Source organism: Borostomias antarcticus (genome assembly GCF_949987555.1).
Source record: "Borostomias antarcticus genome assembly, chromosome: 16".
Classification (NCBI taxonomy): domain Eukaryota; kingdom Metazoa; phylum Chordata; class Actinopteri; order Stomiiformes; family Stomiidae; genus Borostomias; species Borostomias antarcticus.
This window is the reverse complement of record NC_140249.1, coordinates 22,560,252-22,575,860: the sequence shown is the minus strand read 5'-3', so window position 1 is coordinate 22,575,860 and position 15,609 is coordinate 22,560,252. Positions and strand designations below refer to the sequence as shown.

Genomic DNA, 15,609 nt, shown 5'->3' with positions numbered 1-15,609 from the left:
GTTTACGTCATATGATACACCTTGCCATGGAAACATGGATTGTAGCCTATACAAAATAGTTTTGTTTGTGTATGTTTATGTATGGAGTAGCTGTTGAGTAATAGATGTGAGACCATGTATCGACTTGAATCTCACACCTTGTCGTGTATAGATGTACAGTATGAAGGCCTCATGTTCATGGCTAGTGAAATTCAAGTGTTTGCTCAGATTGTATTCATTATTTACATTTACATTTACATTATGTATAGTCTAGTCTCTGTAGGACCATAACAATTGATGAAATGCATATTAAAACATTTGCTCTTACAGGAAGTGTTCATCAGTATTGCCAGTATTGGCATGTCTCATGAGGTGCAAAGCTGATTAGGGTATGTGTTACAACTGACAGTGTAAAATAAGAATGTTTATATTAAAGGTTTTGAAGGAAATACATGTCACTGTAGTTTTATTCTACGTAGCATTATTTTGCTTATCAATATACAGTGCTGTAATACTAAGATGTGATGGCTTCCAGAGAAAATGGTCTGGTTACAAACTAGTGAAGTCAGTTTAAGCGGATCAGTGAAGTCAAATTGAGGCTCAGCACTACTTATTCAACTACAGTATGTTTCATGAAGGATTGTTCATTCTTCCCCTCTCTATATGTAATTTCCTTTAAGGTTAGCACTGTTTGTTTGTTTTTCCTTATTCTGAATCAACGATTTCATGATTCATAAAAGTGTGGAATCCAAACCCCAGTTTTTTTCTTTTTGAAAGACTGCATTGAGCTTCCACAGAAAATGACAGAAGAAAAGCAGTACTTCTATCCAGGCAAACTGTGTGGGGAGAGAGAGAGAGAGAGAGAGAGCGAGAGAGAGCTTTGACCTTTACTAATCCCTTTATTGGTGCAATTAAATTAAATTACCACCATACATAACACCTCCCCCACCCCCCTGACCATCAGTTCTGGGTTCACAGACCCCGCCCCTATTCCTCCTCGTCAGCCAGATACCCATCTTCGCCTCCACAAACAGGAAATTGACCAGGGTGACCCTCTAGCGTCTTGTCACACTATAGCTTGGCCCCAGAACAAACCTGCACTCCTTAAAGTCCGGCCCCACCAACCACCGCCTCACCAACTGAAACAACCTCCCCAACCTAGAACATCTCAGCCACAGGTGTTACCGTGTCTCCTCCTCCCCTCTTCGTCTTGTGCACAATCCTCCACTGGAGATCCGCAGTCCGTTTCTCAGCGGGAGGTCTGTACAGGGACTTCCAGCGGCGACGTGGGGACACCCCACCAACTCTGACTGGCCAGCGAGTCCACATGCAGGACCTTGACCGTGATGTGATACAATCCTTTCCTGGACACACCGCCGAAGTGGCCCAGCACAGGTACTCCAAAGGACAGAAGGGCCCCGTTCTCCTCAAAGACATATTACCGAACGGGCCTACCGGGCCCAGGGGCCCAAGACCTCAGAGTTGCAGGGACAACGATAGAAATTTAGGGTGAGATTCCTTACACAAACATAAAAAAACATTAATATTTTGAACAGTTTTTAGGGGCCCACGTCTTTTTAAAAAAGAGAGAAGTGTGGGCTACATATTTTCGATAGCCTACTCATTAATCTAATGGGTGGGAATGTAGGATAACTTTCCATAGATAAATTAGTAGGCTATAAAACTAGTTTATAGAGGGCACTATTAAAGTTTGTGAACTCGAGACTGATTACACAGGTACAAGGTCAATTGGTTCAATCTGTTTGATCTTGACAAAGAACCGTACATGTAAAATGGAGCACCGTCACATATTAAGCGGAGCAGCAAAACGAACGATTTGAAAAGAAAAAGAGGCAGTAAGATGCTTTACAGCAGGTTCCTCGCATTTCCAGTTTTTTAAAGAAAACAAACTGAGAACAACAGTGTTACGGCAGACGCTGTAGGGGGGTGGGGGGGAGCTGGTAGGGAGGGGGGCCCCTCTACACGTCCAGGCCCAGGGGCCCATTTTTTCATAATCCGTCTATGGTCCTCCTCCACCCGCTCCTCCACTCCTGCAGCCACCGACAACTGCAGAAAGAGCAGCCTCTCCCCTGTGACGCTCCGCCGACCGCCTCTCACTACAATGCTGCCCTGAGAGAGAGAGAGAGAGAGAGAGAAAGAGAGAGAGAGAGAGAGAGAGACAGAGAGAGGAGAGAGAGAGGAGAGAGAGAGAGAGAGAGAGAGAGAGAGAGACAGAGAGAGAGAGAGAGAGAAAGAGAGAGAGAGAGAGAGAGAGAGAGAGAGAGAGAGAGACAGAGAGACAGAGAGAGATATCTTCAATATCTCTTCCTCACTAGAGGTCGCTATAATCACACTACTGAAATCATCACTGTTTACGGAAGTCAAAGTGACGTGTCAATGTCTACCAGTGCATTGTGGGATCGAAGCGGAGGTGGCAATGGTGACAGGAGCAGCCGTGAGTCTTCTGCTGAAAATTACACATATTGGCGTTATTGCGCGGTACCCCTATCTACAATAGAGTGAACGATGATAATATATGAAACTATCATCCAGACCTGTTATTGAGCAGAAACGCACGCCCGTGTCATCGCTTCAATCCTTCAGAGGAAGCAGGAAAGGGGAATATTGTGTCAATGGACGCTTGTGTGGACGCGTCCACGGCGTTTTCTGCTCTTTTTCTAAGGAGGTGAATAAGTAGGCCGGGCTGAATCCCAGGATTGCAATTACACTCCTTATTATTTTGAGCTTTTGACATTTTTGCTCGGAAGACTTGGTCGAAATGTCCACCAGTAGCCCCGAAGCGGTGAAGAAGCTGCTGGAGAACATGCAGACGGACCTGCGCTCTCTCTCCATGGAATGCAAGAAGAAATTCCCCCCCGTGAAAGAGGTAACTGTGGCTGGCTCTAGTTCAATAAACAACAATTATTCATATTATTAACCACATCGCCATTAGATGTGGACTATATATGTTGACGCTGTTATTAAATAGGGATGTGCATTGGTGAAAGAGGTAACTGTGGCTGGCTGCTTAGCAATTCATGTTGCTTTCTTTTCTTATTTATTCTTGAATTCTATTTAAGAATTGTAGTATTTTCTACTAACTGTAGTATTTTCTGCATTGTTGTACACATTGTATGTATTGTACTGTATGTTTTAGTTGAGGACTCTTGGAAGACTAGCCGATGGCTAAAAGAGATCCTAATAAACAAACAAACAATTCCACGTAGCTGGCTCTAGTTCAATAAACAACAATTATTCATATTATCACATCGCCATTAGATGTGGGCTATATGTTGACGCTGTTATTAAATAGGGATGTGCATTGGAAGCGATATCATTCAGGAGCCTAACAGCTGCGGCGTTACGACTTTGGCGTCAACCAGAATGGCACCTGTCAAAATGTGTTTTCTATACGAGATTATAGAGATTTTGACAGTCGATACGTGTCACATTGCAATATGGTGTATTTCATTGCATGCATGGTCTTGCCTCGCGAAGATGGAACATCAATCAATCAATCAATCAATCAATCATGACATCTGTAACCAATGTTATTTGTTTTATCTCCCAAATGAGTGTTGTTGTCTCAGCAGTGTAGTTGAATAGTTCATTGAGTATGCATGGTTTGGAATGGCAGCTGAAATCTGTTACCATTGTATGAAAATAAATTTTACTTGGATTGGAACAGATTTTTCTATATAGGATTTTAAATGACTACAGCAGGGGGGGGGGCAGTGACATTAGAGCATTTATGTTATTTCTAGGTATTGTTTGGCCTACCTACACGAATGGGTAGCCCGATAGGCTCTACCACAGTAGAGTGGCATAACTGCTGAGTTGTTGGGTGTTGATGACTGTCATCATTGTCTTACAGGGGTTGAGACTCCATGACATCACCAGCCTGCTTTGAGAACAGAAGCGGAGTTGATGTAGGCCAAGGGCTTGTGCTATGAGTGCCTTTTAGCTTATATCAGTCATGTAATATTGCCTCCAGCATTGGGCTATCCATCTGGCAAGAGATCTGTAGGCACTCCTTATCTACTTGACTTCACTCAAAATAAAGCAGACCTGTTTTGCTACCAGGGTTTGACATGGGATACGTATACCGATTCGTAGTCCACTGATGGTACATAGTTCACACATGATGCATTCACTCGCCTTTGAACCTTTATCGGTAATTGGCAGGAGCCTGTATGGTAAATTGTGATTGGCCTAGCTTTCACCTGTCTTAGTTTATGTGTATGAGGTCTTTGAGACAGAGTATCGGTCACAAATACTGTTTTAGTAGTCTTAGTCTGTGTAAAAGCTTTGAAATAATTGAAATTGGTGTAGTATAGCAGTGATATAATTGTATTCTCAGTTCCTCTTTGCCTAGGCTATATTTATAGTTCCTAGCTAGTGATGGGTCCCTGTTGGTCTGTAGGCCCATATAGGCTACACAGGAATGTGTTTCTAGATAAACGTCCCCAATATGTATAACCGTGTGCCCCAGATCAGACGATTAGTCAGCCAGTCCGGCGGGGTAGAAAGTATTACTCTGGCTTTGTTGGTTTTTCCTCAGACTGGCTCACACTGAAAGCCTGCTAAGATGTAGAAGGGAAACGCCTCTCACAGTCACGGTGGACTACACGCCCTGAGCTTTAAGCACTGAAATTAGAAATTGGGTCTGGTATGACCCAAGTACCACTGAAGCGGAAATTTACAGTGGCGTCTCACAATGGTGTCTACCTATGAATAGAACTACTTTTTATTGTATGGGTTTGAGAGACCAGAAGGAGAAAGCTTGCCATGATCTTTTTTGTCAGGCACACATTGATCGGTAGGTATTTCTATGTAACCAATGTAGGCTTAGTTAGTCACTGCAAGCCATGGCTGCGTTCCGAATCGCATACTACCCTACTATATAGTATGCCAAAACAGGATGTAGTATGTCCCAATACATAGTATGCCACATCTACCTACATCCAGCTTCAGGCGACACTTCTTGTCATTCTGAGAGAAGCGGCTTTCTGAGGGAAAGAGTTTAATCTGAGGTAAAGCGGTTATGCAGAGAACGGTTTTGATTGTGTTTTGTTTTCATTCTTTTCTGTAGTACTTGGGCATCTCTGTGAAGGGGCAGGGATGAATTGTATAGATGGAGATATCTCCTCACAAGCTCGGAGAGACGTTCCTCTACTCCTTCCATGACAGCCTAACGTCAAATGACAGACAAAACTAAAACAAGGCTACGGAACAAGCATATCCATGGCAACGCACAAGCCTTCTATCTAACTATCCAATCACACTTGAGCGACAGTATGTGACGGAGTCAGCGACATTAGAAAAATCTGTTGGCGCGCGACAGCCCTCGGTGACATTTTTTCTCACAAAAAAGTGTCGCCTGTGACGTCAAAAGTGTCGAGGGTTTTAAAAGTGTCGCTCGACGAAGCTTAAATTGGGCTTAACGGTGCCGGTTAACGTCTCTGTGCAATGTGGCTTCTCGTCTCCAGGAGAGGAATACTGAAGTATTAAGGAAGGCTTCATGAGCAGACTCCACCCTTCCGCTTTTTTGAATCGACACACAAGTCATTTACAATCTGCAGAAATAAAAATCCCAGTGAAAACATTCAAAGAACTGACAGAGAGTAACACTGAGGGTTGGACTGAATAAGCTCCTTGAAATGATTGGAATTATGCAAAGCCCGATGCCAAGATCTGCCGGGTGAAACTCTCACAGCGTGCGTCTGTAAGAGGTCAATGAAGAACTGTGCTTATGTTGTTGGTTGCTGAGAGGAGTGGGTTAGCATTCAAACATAGCTGAACTTTATTTAAACTCAAAGGGTCATTGACATTTCGAGGCGAATCTTGTCCTGATCTGACTTTGTGTTGTGGGTTACAGACCAGCTGTCAAAACTGTTCATTGACCTCTTCCGGGCCGCTTTGTACTGTATTCTCTGCTGCTTCAAAACTGCCTGCTTTTACTTTTGATCTAGACTTGAGCTAGGCTACTTACTGTAGGCTAGTTCTTATTTCTGAGGAAAAGAAACTCATGCAGTGTCAGGCCTTTTTTTTGCCGAAGTTTGGTTTTTTAGAGTGTTAAGAGTGGTTATGTTGTGGGTGGAGTCAGTACAGAAACACTACTAGCATCCTAAGTTAGTGGCTTCATATAGTGGTTGATGACATCAGGCCAATGATATTTCCTCCAGATGGGGAATGATGGGAGTCGTGGTTTTGACTTGGAGCAAAGTCCTACTGTAGAATTCTGTCTCTGTAAATTGTACCTTGTAGGGAGAGGTTAGCTTAAATTGTGACACACAGAAGTCACAGTTCTTGATGGCCTAACCTGTCAGCCAATAAGCAAGCACTATGAGCTATACAGTATGTGAAGACGGAACTGAAATCATTCATGTTGTGTGAAGGAAAATGAAAAGCAAAGCAAGCGTCAACAAGGAAGAATGCGGCGTCGCTTGTCGACCCTGAACAACATCGCTTTCGTTGATCGTCTCCACGTTGTCTCTGCAGTCCGCAGACATGTAGGTTGCGTTTATCCCAGACACAATGCGGCGTCATCCATTCTTCGATCAGAGGAACACATGGTTTCACTCTAGGCTGTACAAAGGAAATCCTGCAACCTGCTTCTGATTAGCCCGTCTCTGCTGTGGGCCTTTTTTTATGTGATCGAACTGACTGTTTTTTTTGTAAAATGGCGAGGTTATGCTCTTGACTTGTGCTTCCTTTACATGGGGTTTCAGCTGTGTGGAATATTCTTCACGACCTTGTCGAGAAACTCACTTTCCCCATCATAAATCACCATCCTTTTTCATAATCGCCAAACCCTGTCATATTCTTTCACATCAATGATCTTTTTAGCCTTTAAAAATATACCTCGTATACCTCATAGGCCTACCTCGATTATTTTCTCATCCTTATTTTAGCTGTCATTCATTCACCATTCATCATTCGGCATCATCTTCACAGCCACTTGCCCAGTCTGGCTTTCGGCCCTCGGGGCGGCTGTAGCTCAGTTGGTAGAGCGGGTCGTTCAATGATCGAAGGGTCAGTGGTTCGAATCCCAGCTCCGACTGTCCACATGTCGAAGTGTCCTTGAGCAAGACACCTAACCCCAAATTGCTCCCAATGAGCAGGTTAGCGCCTTGACATGGCAGCTACCGCCATTGGTGTGTGAGTGTGTGTGTGAATGGGTGAATGAGAGGCCATTGTAAAGCACTTTGAGTGCCGCTAAGGTGGAAAAGCGCTATATAAGTGCAGTCCATTTACCATTTACCATTCAGGGACTCCTGTTCACACAGGCAGCATACAGGGTCTGAGATGGGCTAAACCACAATGGCTGATGGGTACGGAGGATTTTGAGGAGGACCTAACATGGCATTTATAACCTGGCAGTCAGAGATTACTAGGGTTGCAAAACTGTGACTTTTCAAAAGAAGAAACTTTCCATGGGGATTTATGGGAATTATATTGACATGTTTGTATTGACATGTATCATCACATACTGTTCCATAAGAGTATAAAACCAGGCTTTTTAAACCTTCACATATGACCTGATGCAGTATTTTCACATGTACAGTCTTTATTTTATTGGCTGGGGTTTAATGCTGCTGACACTGAACGTGGCCATTTCTATGTAGAGAAATGGAGGTAAATTATTTAAAGTGATAATCAAGAATCATAAATAAATATGTTTTGCTTCTATCCATCTCCAATTGAGGTAACACAATCATGATTCAGCCTACCCCCCCGTTCATAAAAAGCCTTTCCATTTGCAGTAATGAGTTCTGAGAGCCTGTTGTCTGTGCAACGTTAATCCCGGCAAAAATCCCAAACTGCGCACTTGTTTTAGTCTGCCAGAGAGGAGAGGCAGAAACGCTGCTTTGGTGGCAGGAGCAGCCTCTCCTAGCATGTTTGTGTTGCTACTTGCTAGCAAGTCTAGCAATCATGGCTCCTCCAAGCCTCATGCCTCCTCAAAACTTGTCTCCTGCACAAACAAGGGTGGACATTTTAAAGGAGAATTCAAGTCTATGATTTTGTAGCCTCTAAACACAAAATATGTCTCTTGTTTACAATTAACTTAAACCAAGCCTGAAAATGTCATTATTTTTAGTAATTAAGTTCAATAAACTGAATGTGGTGGTTACAGGGGCTGTTATTTTGAAAGACTCAATTGACCAGCATGCATTACACGAAACTGAGCTATCGGGAGGAGGCGAACGGAGTCGGAATTCGGCAGAACAGCAGCGGTAGTCGTCATTATCTCTCGAGCAAACATTTGTCACTCAGAACATTTGTCAGACCCTGTATCTAGCTAGATTTGCTATTGAAGAAAAACACAGACAATGGTAAAATACTGAGCAATTTGTGGAATCGAGGATTTACCTGCACCGGTGGGACTGAGTTTCCATCGGTTGCCGGAACACGGCAAAAAGTCCAAAGAACTCAGTTAAATGAAACATCTGTGCGTCATTTGTCATATTTTGTGTGAGTGTGTGCGATTGCATATTTTTTGTTATGTTGAACTAGCTTCATAGGCTATGCTAGAGCTAGAGGGTTAGCATATGCTAGAGCTAGAGGGTTAGCATATGCTAGAGCTAGAGGGTTAGCATATGCTAGAGCTAGAGGGTTAGCATGGTGCACTCGAGTCCCCGTCCACCTAGACGTTTCATTTCGTTGTAGTCCTCGTTATTTTTGCTTCTGGGGATTTGCCGATTTGTGAGATTTAGTCCTACTTTCAAATTTAAGATTAAAAGCTATTTATCAACTTTCTTACTGCCAAGAAACACTCCTACTCCCCGAGATATTTAAGAGACCTCGAGAGAACTTCTAAGTGGTTAGAAGTTGCCAGTAGAGGATATCACTGAGGAGACAGAACCTTCCGGGAGCAGAAGAACGTTCTGGCATTGTTTGAGGACGAGCAGTTAATCAAACGATAGATTGGACAGAGGGGACATCATCTATGTGGCTGATTTGATGAGGGATGTCATCTCATATATACAAATAAAGCTTTGATTGATTGATTGATCTCACCACTAACGTTTCTCGGCAGCGCTTTTATGGCAGAACTGAAGGTCATCACAATGCTTCATTTCCTCGCCACTAGAAAAATGCAACAATGTCACGCTGTCTGATTATTTGGGGCCATCCATAAGCAGAATTGTAATGGAAACAATTATGTCCCTGACTGCTTCTCACCTTGCCATGCATGTCAGTGACTGATCGATGGCATGCACATTAGGATCATTGCTCCAAGCAGGGGTGACAACATTTACGTGTACAGGAAGAGGTACCACAGCATCAACACTCCCCCAGTCGTGTTTCATGCAGACTACACCATCTTGATGTGGTACCCAAGTGGCCTGAAGTCATGAAGCAAGAATCCTAAATGAAAGAGGCCCGAAGCAGCTGTTTGACAGGCACTTTGTGCCACCAGGGTGTCATCTAATTGGGGATAAGGAATATCCCTTATGCTGTTGGCTTCTCACATCTACGGAAGAGCATTAGGGCCAACAACTGAGTTTTTTTTTTTTTTTAAGCTTCTGAGTTTAAAGTCAGAAATAACTTCTGAGAAAAAAGTCAGAAATAACTTCTGAGATTAAAGTCAGAATTTCTGAGATTAAACTCGGAATTTCTGAGAAAAAAGTCAGAAATAACTTCTGAGAAAAAAGTCAGAGTTTCTGACTTTAAACTCAGAAGCTTAAAAAAAAAACTCTGCTGTTGGCCCTAATACTCTTCCGTACACATCTGTCCATAGGCCACAGACACAGTGTACCGTATTATATTTACATTTGCACGGCATGCAATATCCCACTCCCACCAGCAGAGGGCGATGACGATGAGGGAGGAGATACACAGGCGAGTCTGTGGCTCAGTGGTAGAGCGTGTCCAATGATCGTAGGGTCACAAATACACTGCTCACAACAATATAAGGATTGTAATATTCCAGTTAACTACTACAAAAAGACAATACTTGAGATTGCAGAAATAATAAATTTTAATAAGGGTAATCATTTTGAAACATTTACAGAACAGTAGCAGATATCGAGCGAGAATTTAAAAAAAAAAAAACTTATCCCTCACTAAAACTCACAGACACCGCGATATTCCTATATTTTTGTGAGCAGTGTAATTTGGAAAGTCACCTTTTTGAAAGCAACTGAAGCTTAGTAAGCAAATAGTAAGCAAATGCAATATATCTGAGAAGCATTTAGTTGCTTTGTGATTTCTTCCCCTGCATTCTTTTTTAAGATAAGAGTTCATGAGAGTTTGGATAAACTTGTCCTTGATGTGGGGAGGTGAACGAGGTGGTCAGGAGCCAAGGGTGCTGACAGAAGCAGTCCTACACAATCAAGCCCAAACAACCAAAGCAATATCTGAAGTAAAGGATCAGCTAACAAAGATCGCAAATGTACGACTAGAGATAAATTAATCACTCAAACAAATAGCGTCCAGTGCAAAGCAAATGATTAACCAACCAAGTAGCCTTAACCAGTTGTGGATTTCAGCCATTTTGTCATCATGCTACAAAATTCTTTGTTCTGTTAATGAGCAAACGTACCTAAAATCTTTGGATGACTGCAGCTCTTGTCTGAATGGCGTGAAATTCCTGTTTGATCTGTGCTTGTTGCGGATTTGTCCGAGGGAACTGGATGTAGTTTGGCCTCAGCTAAATGATGGCATCTGATACTGATGGCGTTAACCTGCTTATAGACGGCTGAGAAACGCCCGACCGATCACCGATATATCACCGATCGATCACCGATCTATCACCGATCTCACGCTGGAACGTGCCGGTGGCCAAGAACCCAAGGGTGAACAGGACTTGGATGTGAACAGAAATCACTTTTGTGCGCTTTGTGTCTCGTTCCAGCACCGGTCCTAAATCATTACATAAATATAGTGAAACGGCTTTTGGGAAGCGGTACCTGCTCAGAAGCCATTCTGTGTTCTCGTCAAACAGATCAGCTCAGCTCTCTGAAAACCCAATCCCTGCGGATTGCATGGTTTGCTATATCTTCCAACAGGGCTGAAAATGAACACCTGCCACCGGCCAAATGCAGGTAAAACTTCCAACTGGCGACTAGATTTCTGAAGGCTATCTGAAAAAATATATACTTGGCCGGTAGATTTTTTCATCTACAGTCCCCTTGGCAGGTGACTCACCGTGAGCCAAAAAGTTCATTTTCACCCCTGTCTTCCAATAATGCATGATGTGGCATGTTACATGTTCAAATACCTGTCACAGGTGTCTTTTATTCTGACACTAATTAGGTTACATGTGTGTTTCTAATTACACAAAATTAGGCTAGCCTACTAACTGAGTTATGAAAAACAGATGTGGATGCTGAGACTATAATATATAATACTAGATAATTATTTATCATTAACTAGTAATATACATGTATACTAGGGCTGTCAAGTGTCATGAAATTGTGTTCGAATATATTCGAATTAATTTAGTAGAGTTTGAACGATATTCAAATTTATATGTTGTTTTTTTTTTTTAAAGATTTTTCATGAATATAATAGTCTAATAAAATAACCCTTGACTGTATTATTGTACTGTGAACACTGTTACCCCTCATTGAGGTGTTAACTTTCATCTCTTGATAAGGTGCTGGGTCTGGATTACTGGATTATTGCCCATAAATAAATTGTAGCCTGTAAATGTTTAGCCTACTTATTCAATAACCTACAAGGGACAGCAATAAATACTATGATTTATTAATATTACAATATTCAAACTCTCAAATTTAGGTTTGAACTTAAAAAAAAAAGAAAAGATATTCAATTTTTTTTGGGAACTTCTAATTTCTTTTGACAGCACATGCACACTTCCACAACACTCGGAAATGCTCAGCCACTGTTATGACTGTCGCTTACAGTGAGTACAGTAAAGTGACACCACCTCTTCTGCCTCTTTCTTCACACATCTATTGACTTACAGTACATGGCCCCCAGCTCTACCCCACCCCCCCCATCACTGACACCACATAGTACAGTAAGAACAGTAGACTTCTTCTATTGTATCAAACATCTTTTATACCCCTGCCTCTACCTGGACCCAGGCACACTCACACACCCCCCACCCTACCTAGACCCAGGCACAATCACACTCACGCACCCCCCACCCTACCCCTGCCTCTACCTGGACCCAGGCACACTCACGCACCCCCACCCTACCCCTGCCTCTACCTGGACCCAGGCACACTCACGCACCCCCACCCTACCCCTGCCTCTACCTGGACCCAGGCACACTCACACTCACGCACCCCCCACCCTACCCCTGCCTCTACCTGGACCCAGGCACACTCACACTCACGCACCCCCCACCCTACCCCTGCCTCTACCTGGACCCAGGCACACTCACACCCCCCCCACCCTACCCCTGCCTCTACCTGGACCCAGGCACACTCACACTCACGCACCCCCCACCCTACCCCTGCCTCTACCTGGACCCAGGCACACTCACACTCCCCCCACCCTACCCCTGCCTCTACCTGGACCCAGGCACACTCACACTCACGCACACACACAGACATACACCTACCCCCACACTACCCCTACCCCTGCCTCTACCTGGACCCAGGCACACTCAGTCCTGGGCTCAGATCCACTTCCCCTCACCCTAACCCTAACCCCCCACCCTACCCCAACCCCTTCCTCTATCTGGACCCAGGCACACTCACACTCACGCACCCCCCACCCTACCCCTACCCCTGCCTCTACCTGGACCCAGGCAAACTCACGCACATACAGACATACACCAGTGTTTGCCATGTCTCTCCTATGATGTTTTTAGCCTCTCTTACTCTGAAAATGTAATTTAATGTAATTTATTGCTTTATAAATGTTCTTAGCCGGTAGACAAACATACTCCAGGAGCTTGCTCGATCGCCTTGTTGAGAGGGGTCAGGGAAGAATTTTTACAGCTCACTTTTCTGACCCCAGGGTGATAGTTTTTTTGATTCCCTCTGGAATATGTAGGGGTGGGTCGTATGCCCACCTCCCTTGTTCTCTGTAAAGCGCATTGTGTTGCCTCTGTGTGTGAAATGCGCTATACAAAGCTTTGATTGATTGATTGACTGATTTTGGCCAAACCTGTTTGTAGAGGCCATGTTCTCAAGCATTCCTTTTCAACATCCTCCAAACTGAGGATTCAAGGCAAAGCCTGTCGACAGGTCAAAGTCATAGCCTGAGGCTACTTTGATTTCTCCAGCCAGCAAGTAGTAGAAATGGCTGGAGTGAGTAAAGAAAGTTCTCCGCGTTCTTTCTCTAGCCAGCAGAGCCCTCGGTCTCCACACTGGGGAACAAAAGAAAAGATGTAGACTTGCATTTTTCAAGATTAACTTTAAGAAGCAGAGTGGCAGTAGGGCCCACAGCGCCTCATTGCACCGCCCAGCAAGGGGTAATACCCTGTTGCCTGGAGACTGGGAGTTCAGGAGGTTGTGAACGGTTGACTCCCACCTCTTTGCGACCTTGTTGTAGCAGGTCAAATGGAAAATAAAAGTGATATGGCGGTATGACAACCTGCGTAGGTCAAACAGAACAGCCGACAGTCAAAGCAATAATAGCAGGAGCGTCTTTGCAGGATTTGATATCACCCCAGACGTTGAAAGGACATGATGCAGTCAAACTAAGGGATCTGTTTTGGTAGTCCAAGGCAACACAATATTGTTGTGTAGTTTTAGAGGCCACGAGTAGAATAGAGAGGGAGAGGGAGAGAGAATTTGGAGGGAGAGAGGGAGGGAATGGGGGGAAGGGAGAGAGAGAGAGAGAGAGAGAGAGAGAGAGAGAGAGAGAGAGGGAGAAAGGGAGAGAGGGAGGGAGAGAGAGAGAGAGAATGTCTTGAGTGCTGCGGTCGCCATCCAGAGATAAAGAGTCCCTTTGACCACTGAACACACAGCACAGTCTCCTGCCCTCTCTCTCCCACACTCACTCTCTCTCTCTCTCTCTCTCTCTCTCTCTCTCTCTTTCTCTGTATTAATCCTCATTATCTTTCATTTTCCGCCATGTCTCCCTCCATCCATCTTACTTACCTCCAACCTCCATCATTTCCCCCTCATGATGCCCTCTACGCGTCTCTTTCCACCCCCCCCCCCTCTCTCGCCGTCGTTCCCCGTCTCTCTCTCTACCTCGCCGTCCCTTCCGCCATCACTCTCCTACCGTACCACCGTGTTACGACAGCTCTGGCGCCCTCCAGGGAATGCGCTGCTAGTGTTCTCTGCCGTCTCTACACAAACAGAACTGATTACAGGTCCTCGGTGTTCCTCTTTCTCCTCTCCTCTCCTCTCCTCTCCTCTCCTCTCCTCTCCTCTCCTCTCCTCTCTCCTCTCCTCTCCTCTCCTCTCCTCTCCTCTCCTCTCCTCTCCTCTCCTCTCCTCTCCTCTCCTCTCCTCTCCTCTCCTCTCCTCTCCTCTCCTCTCCTCTCCTATCCTCCTCTCCTCTCCTCCTCTCCTACACTTCTAACGTAATTGTTCCTCTGTGTGTTTTTTGTTTCCTCCAGGCCGCCGAGTCGGGCATCGTGAAGATCAAGACCATCGCGGCGAGGAACACGGACATCCTGGCAGGTGAACGAGGGAGGGAGGGAGGGAGGGAGGGACCGAGGGGGATAGAGGGAAGGAGTAAAGGGCCGAAGCCTCCGACTCAATAATAATAATAATCCATCCATCCATCTTCATCCGCTTATCCGGGGTCGGGTCGCGGAGGCAGCAGTTCCAGCAGGGGGCCCCAGACATCCCTTTCCCTAGCAGCATCAACCAGCTCTGCCTGGCTATAATAATAATAATAATAATACATTTTATTTGTAGTGCGCTTAACATTCTGAGAAATCTCAAAGTGCTATAAAACAAAGGTTAAAAACAACAATGTAGTACATTACATTCATTACATTCATCCAGGCTCCACATCCATCACACATCCAATACATCCACAACCAAGTCACATCCAACAGATGGTACAAGAATAGGTAATACAATAATAAAAACATGAAGCAAGCGTTACATGGCACATAAATGATGAAGATGACGAGAGAACGGTCGACAGAAAGCTTTTGAAAAAGATCAATCGTGTCTTTTCCGAACGGCACCGGTTAAGGTCGCGGTCGGGGTGCCTTAGCCGTGAATGTGGGAACGTGGGAACCCGGCGCGCCTGGTCCATCAGCGGACGATTTGTGGGTGGGGGGTGCGTTCGTTTCGCACGGTCCAGGGTTGCCGGGCCTGGCCAGCTGGTGGTGTTTTCGTTCTAGGAGCGCTGAGAGGAAATATCCTTCATTATGACTGATTATTCACTAAACAGGCTAATGGTCCAAAAATCGATAAAGTTGCCCGGTGCTCAGTCATATATGCTCAGGTCATCCACGGTGCTAATGGAGCAGGAATAACAAAGTATCAAAAAGATGAAAATGCGAACAAAGGCTTCGTCTTTGTGCGAAACGCGTCGTTCGCGTTTTGTCTACTATTAAAGCAGCACGTCGTCACACTGGATCCTTTCATATTTTTGAGGCCAATGGTCCACTCTTAATAACACTCTGCTTATTATGTGGGTTTGATTAATCAGTCACTATTCATATTCTGTGTGTAGATGTGTATTTTTAGGTGGCCAGGCAGAGAGAGAGAGAGAGAGAGAGAGAGAGAGAGA

The 15,609-nt window shown here is 44.6% G+C and overlaps 1 protein-coding gene across 1 annotated transcript in view; it reads left to right on the top strand.

Annotated features, from left to right (window-relative positions):
* Positions 1-2,758: 2,758 nt before the first annotated feature.
* Positions 2,759-15,609, top strand: part of mon2 (MON2 homolog, regulator of endosome-to-Golgi trafficking) — a gene marked incomplete at its 5' end in the record, with an annotated part of 45,317 nt that continues 32,466 nt past the window's right edge. Inside the window, 2 exons of the mRNA XM_084451401.1 lie at positions 2,759-2,866; positions 14,477-14,540. Of these exons, the coding sequence (XP_084307527.1) occupies positions 2,759-2,866; positions 14,477-14,540 (172 nt within the window). The remainder of the gene's footprint in view (positions 2,867-14,476; positions 14,541-15,609) is intronic.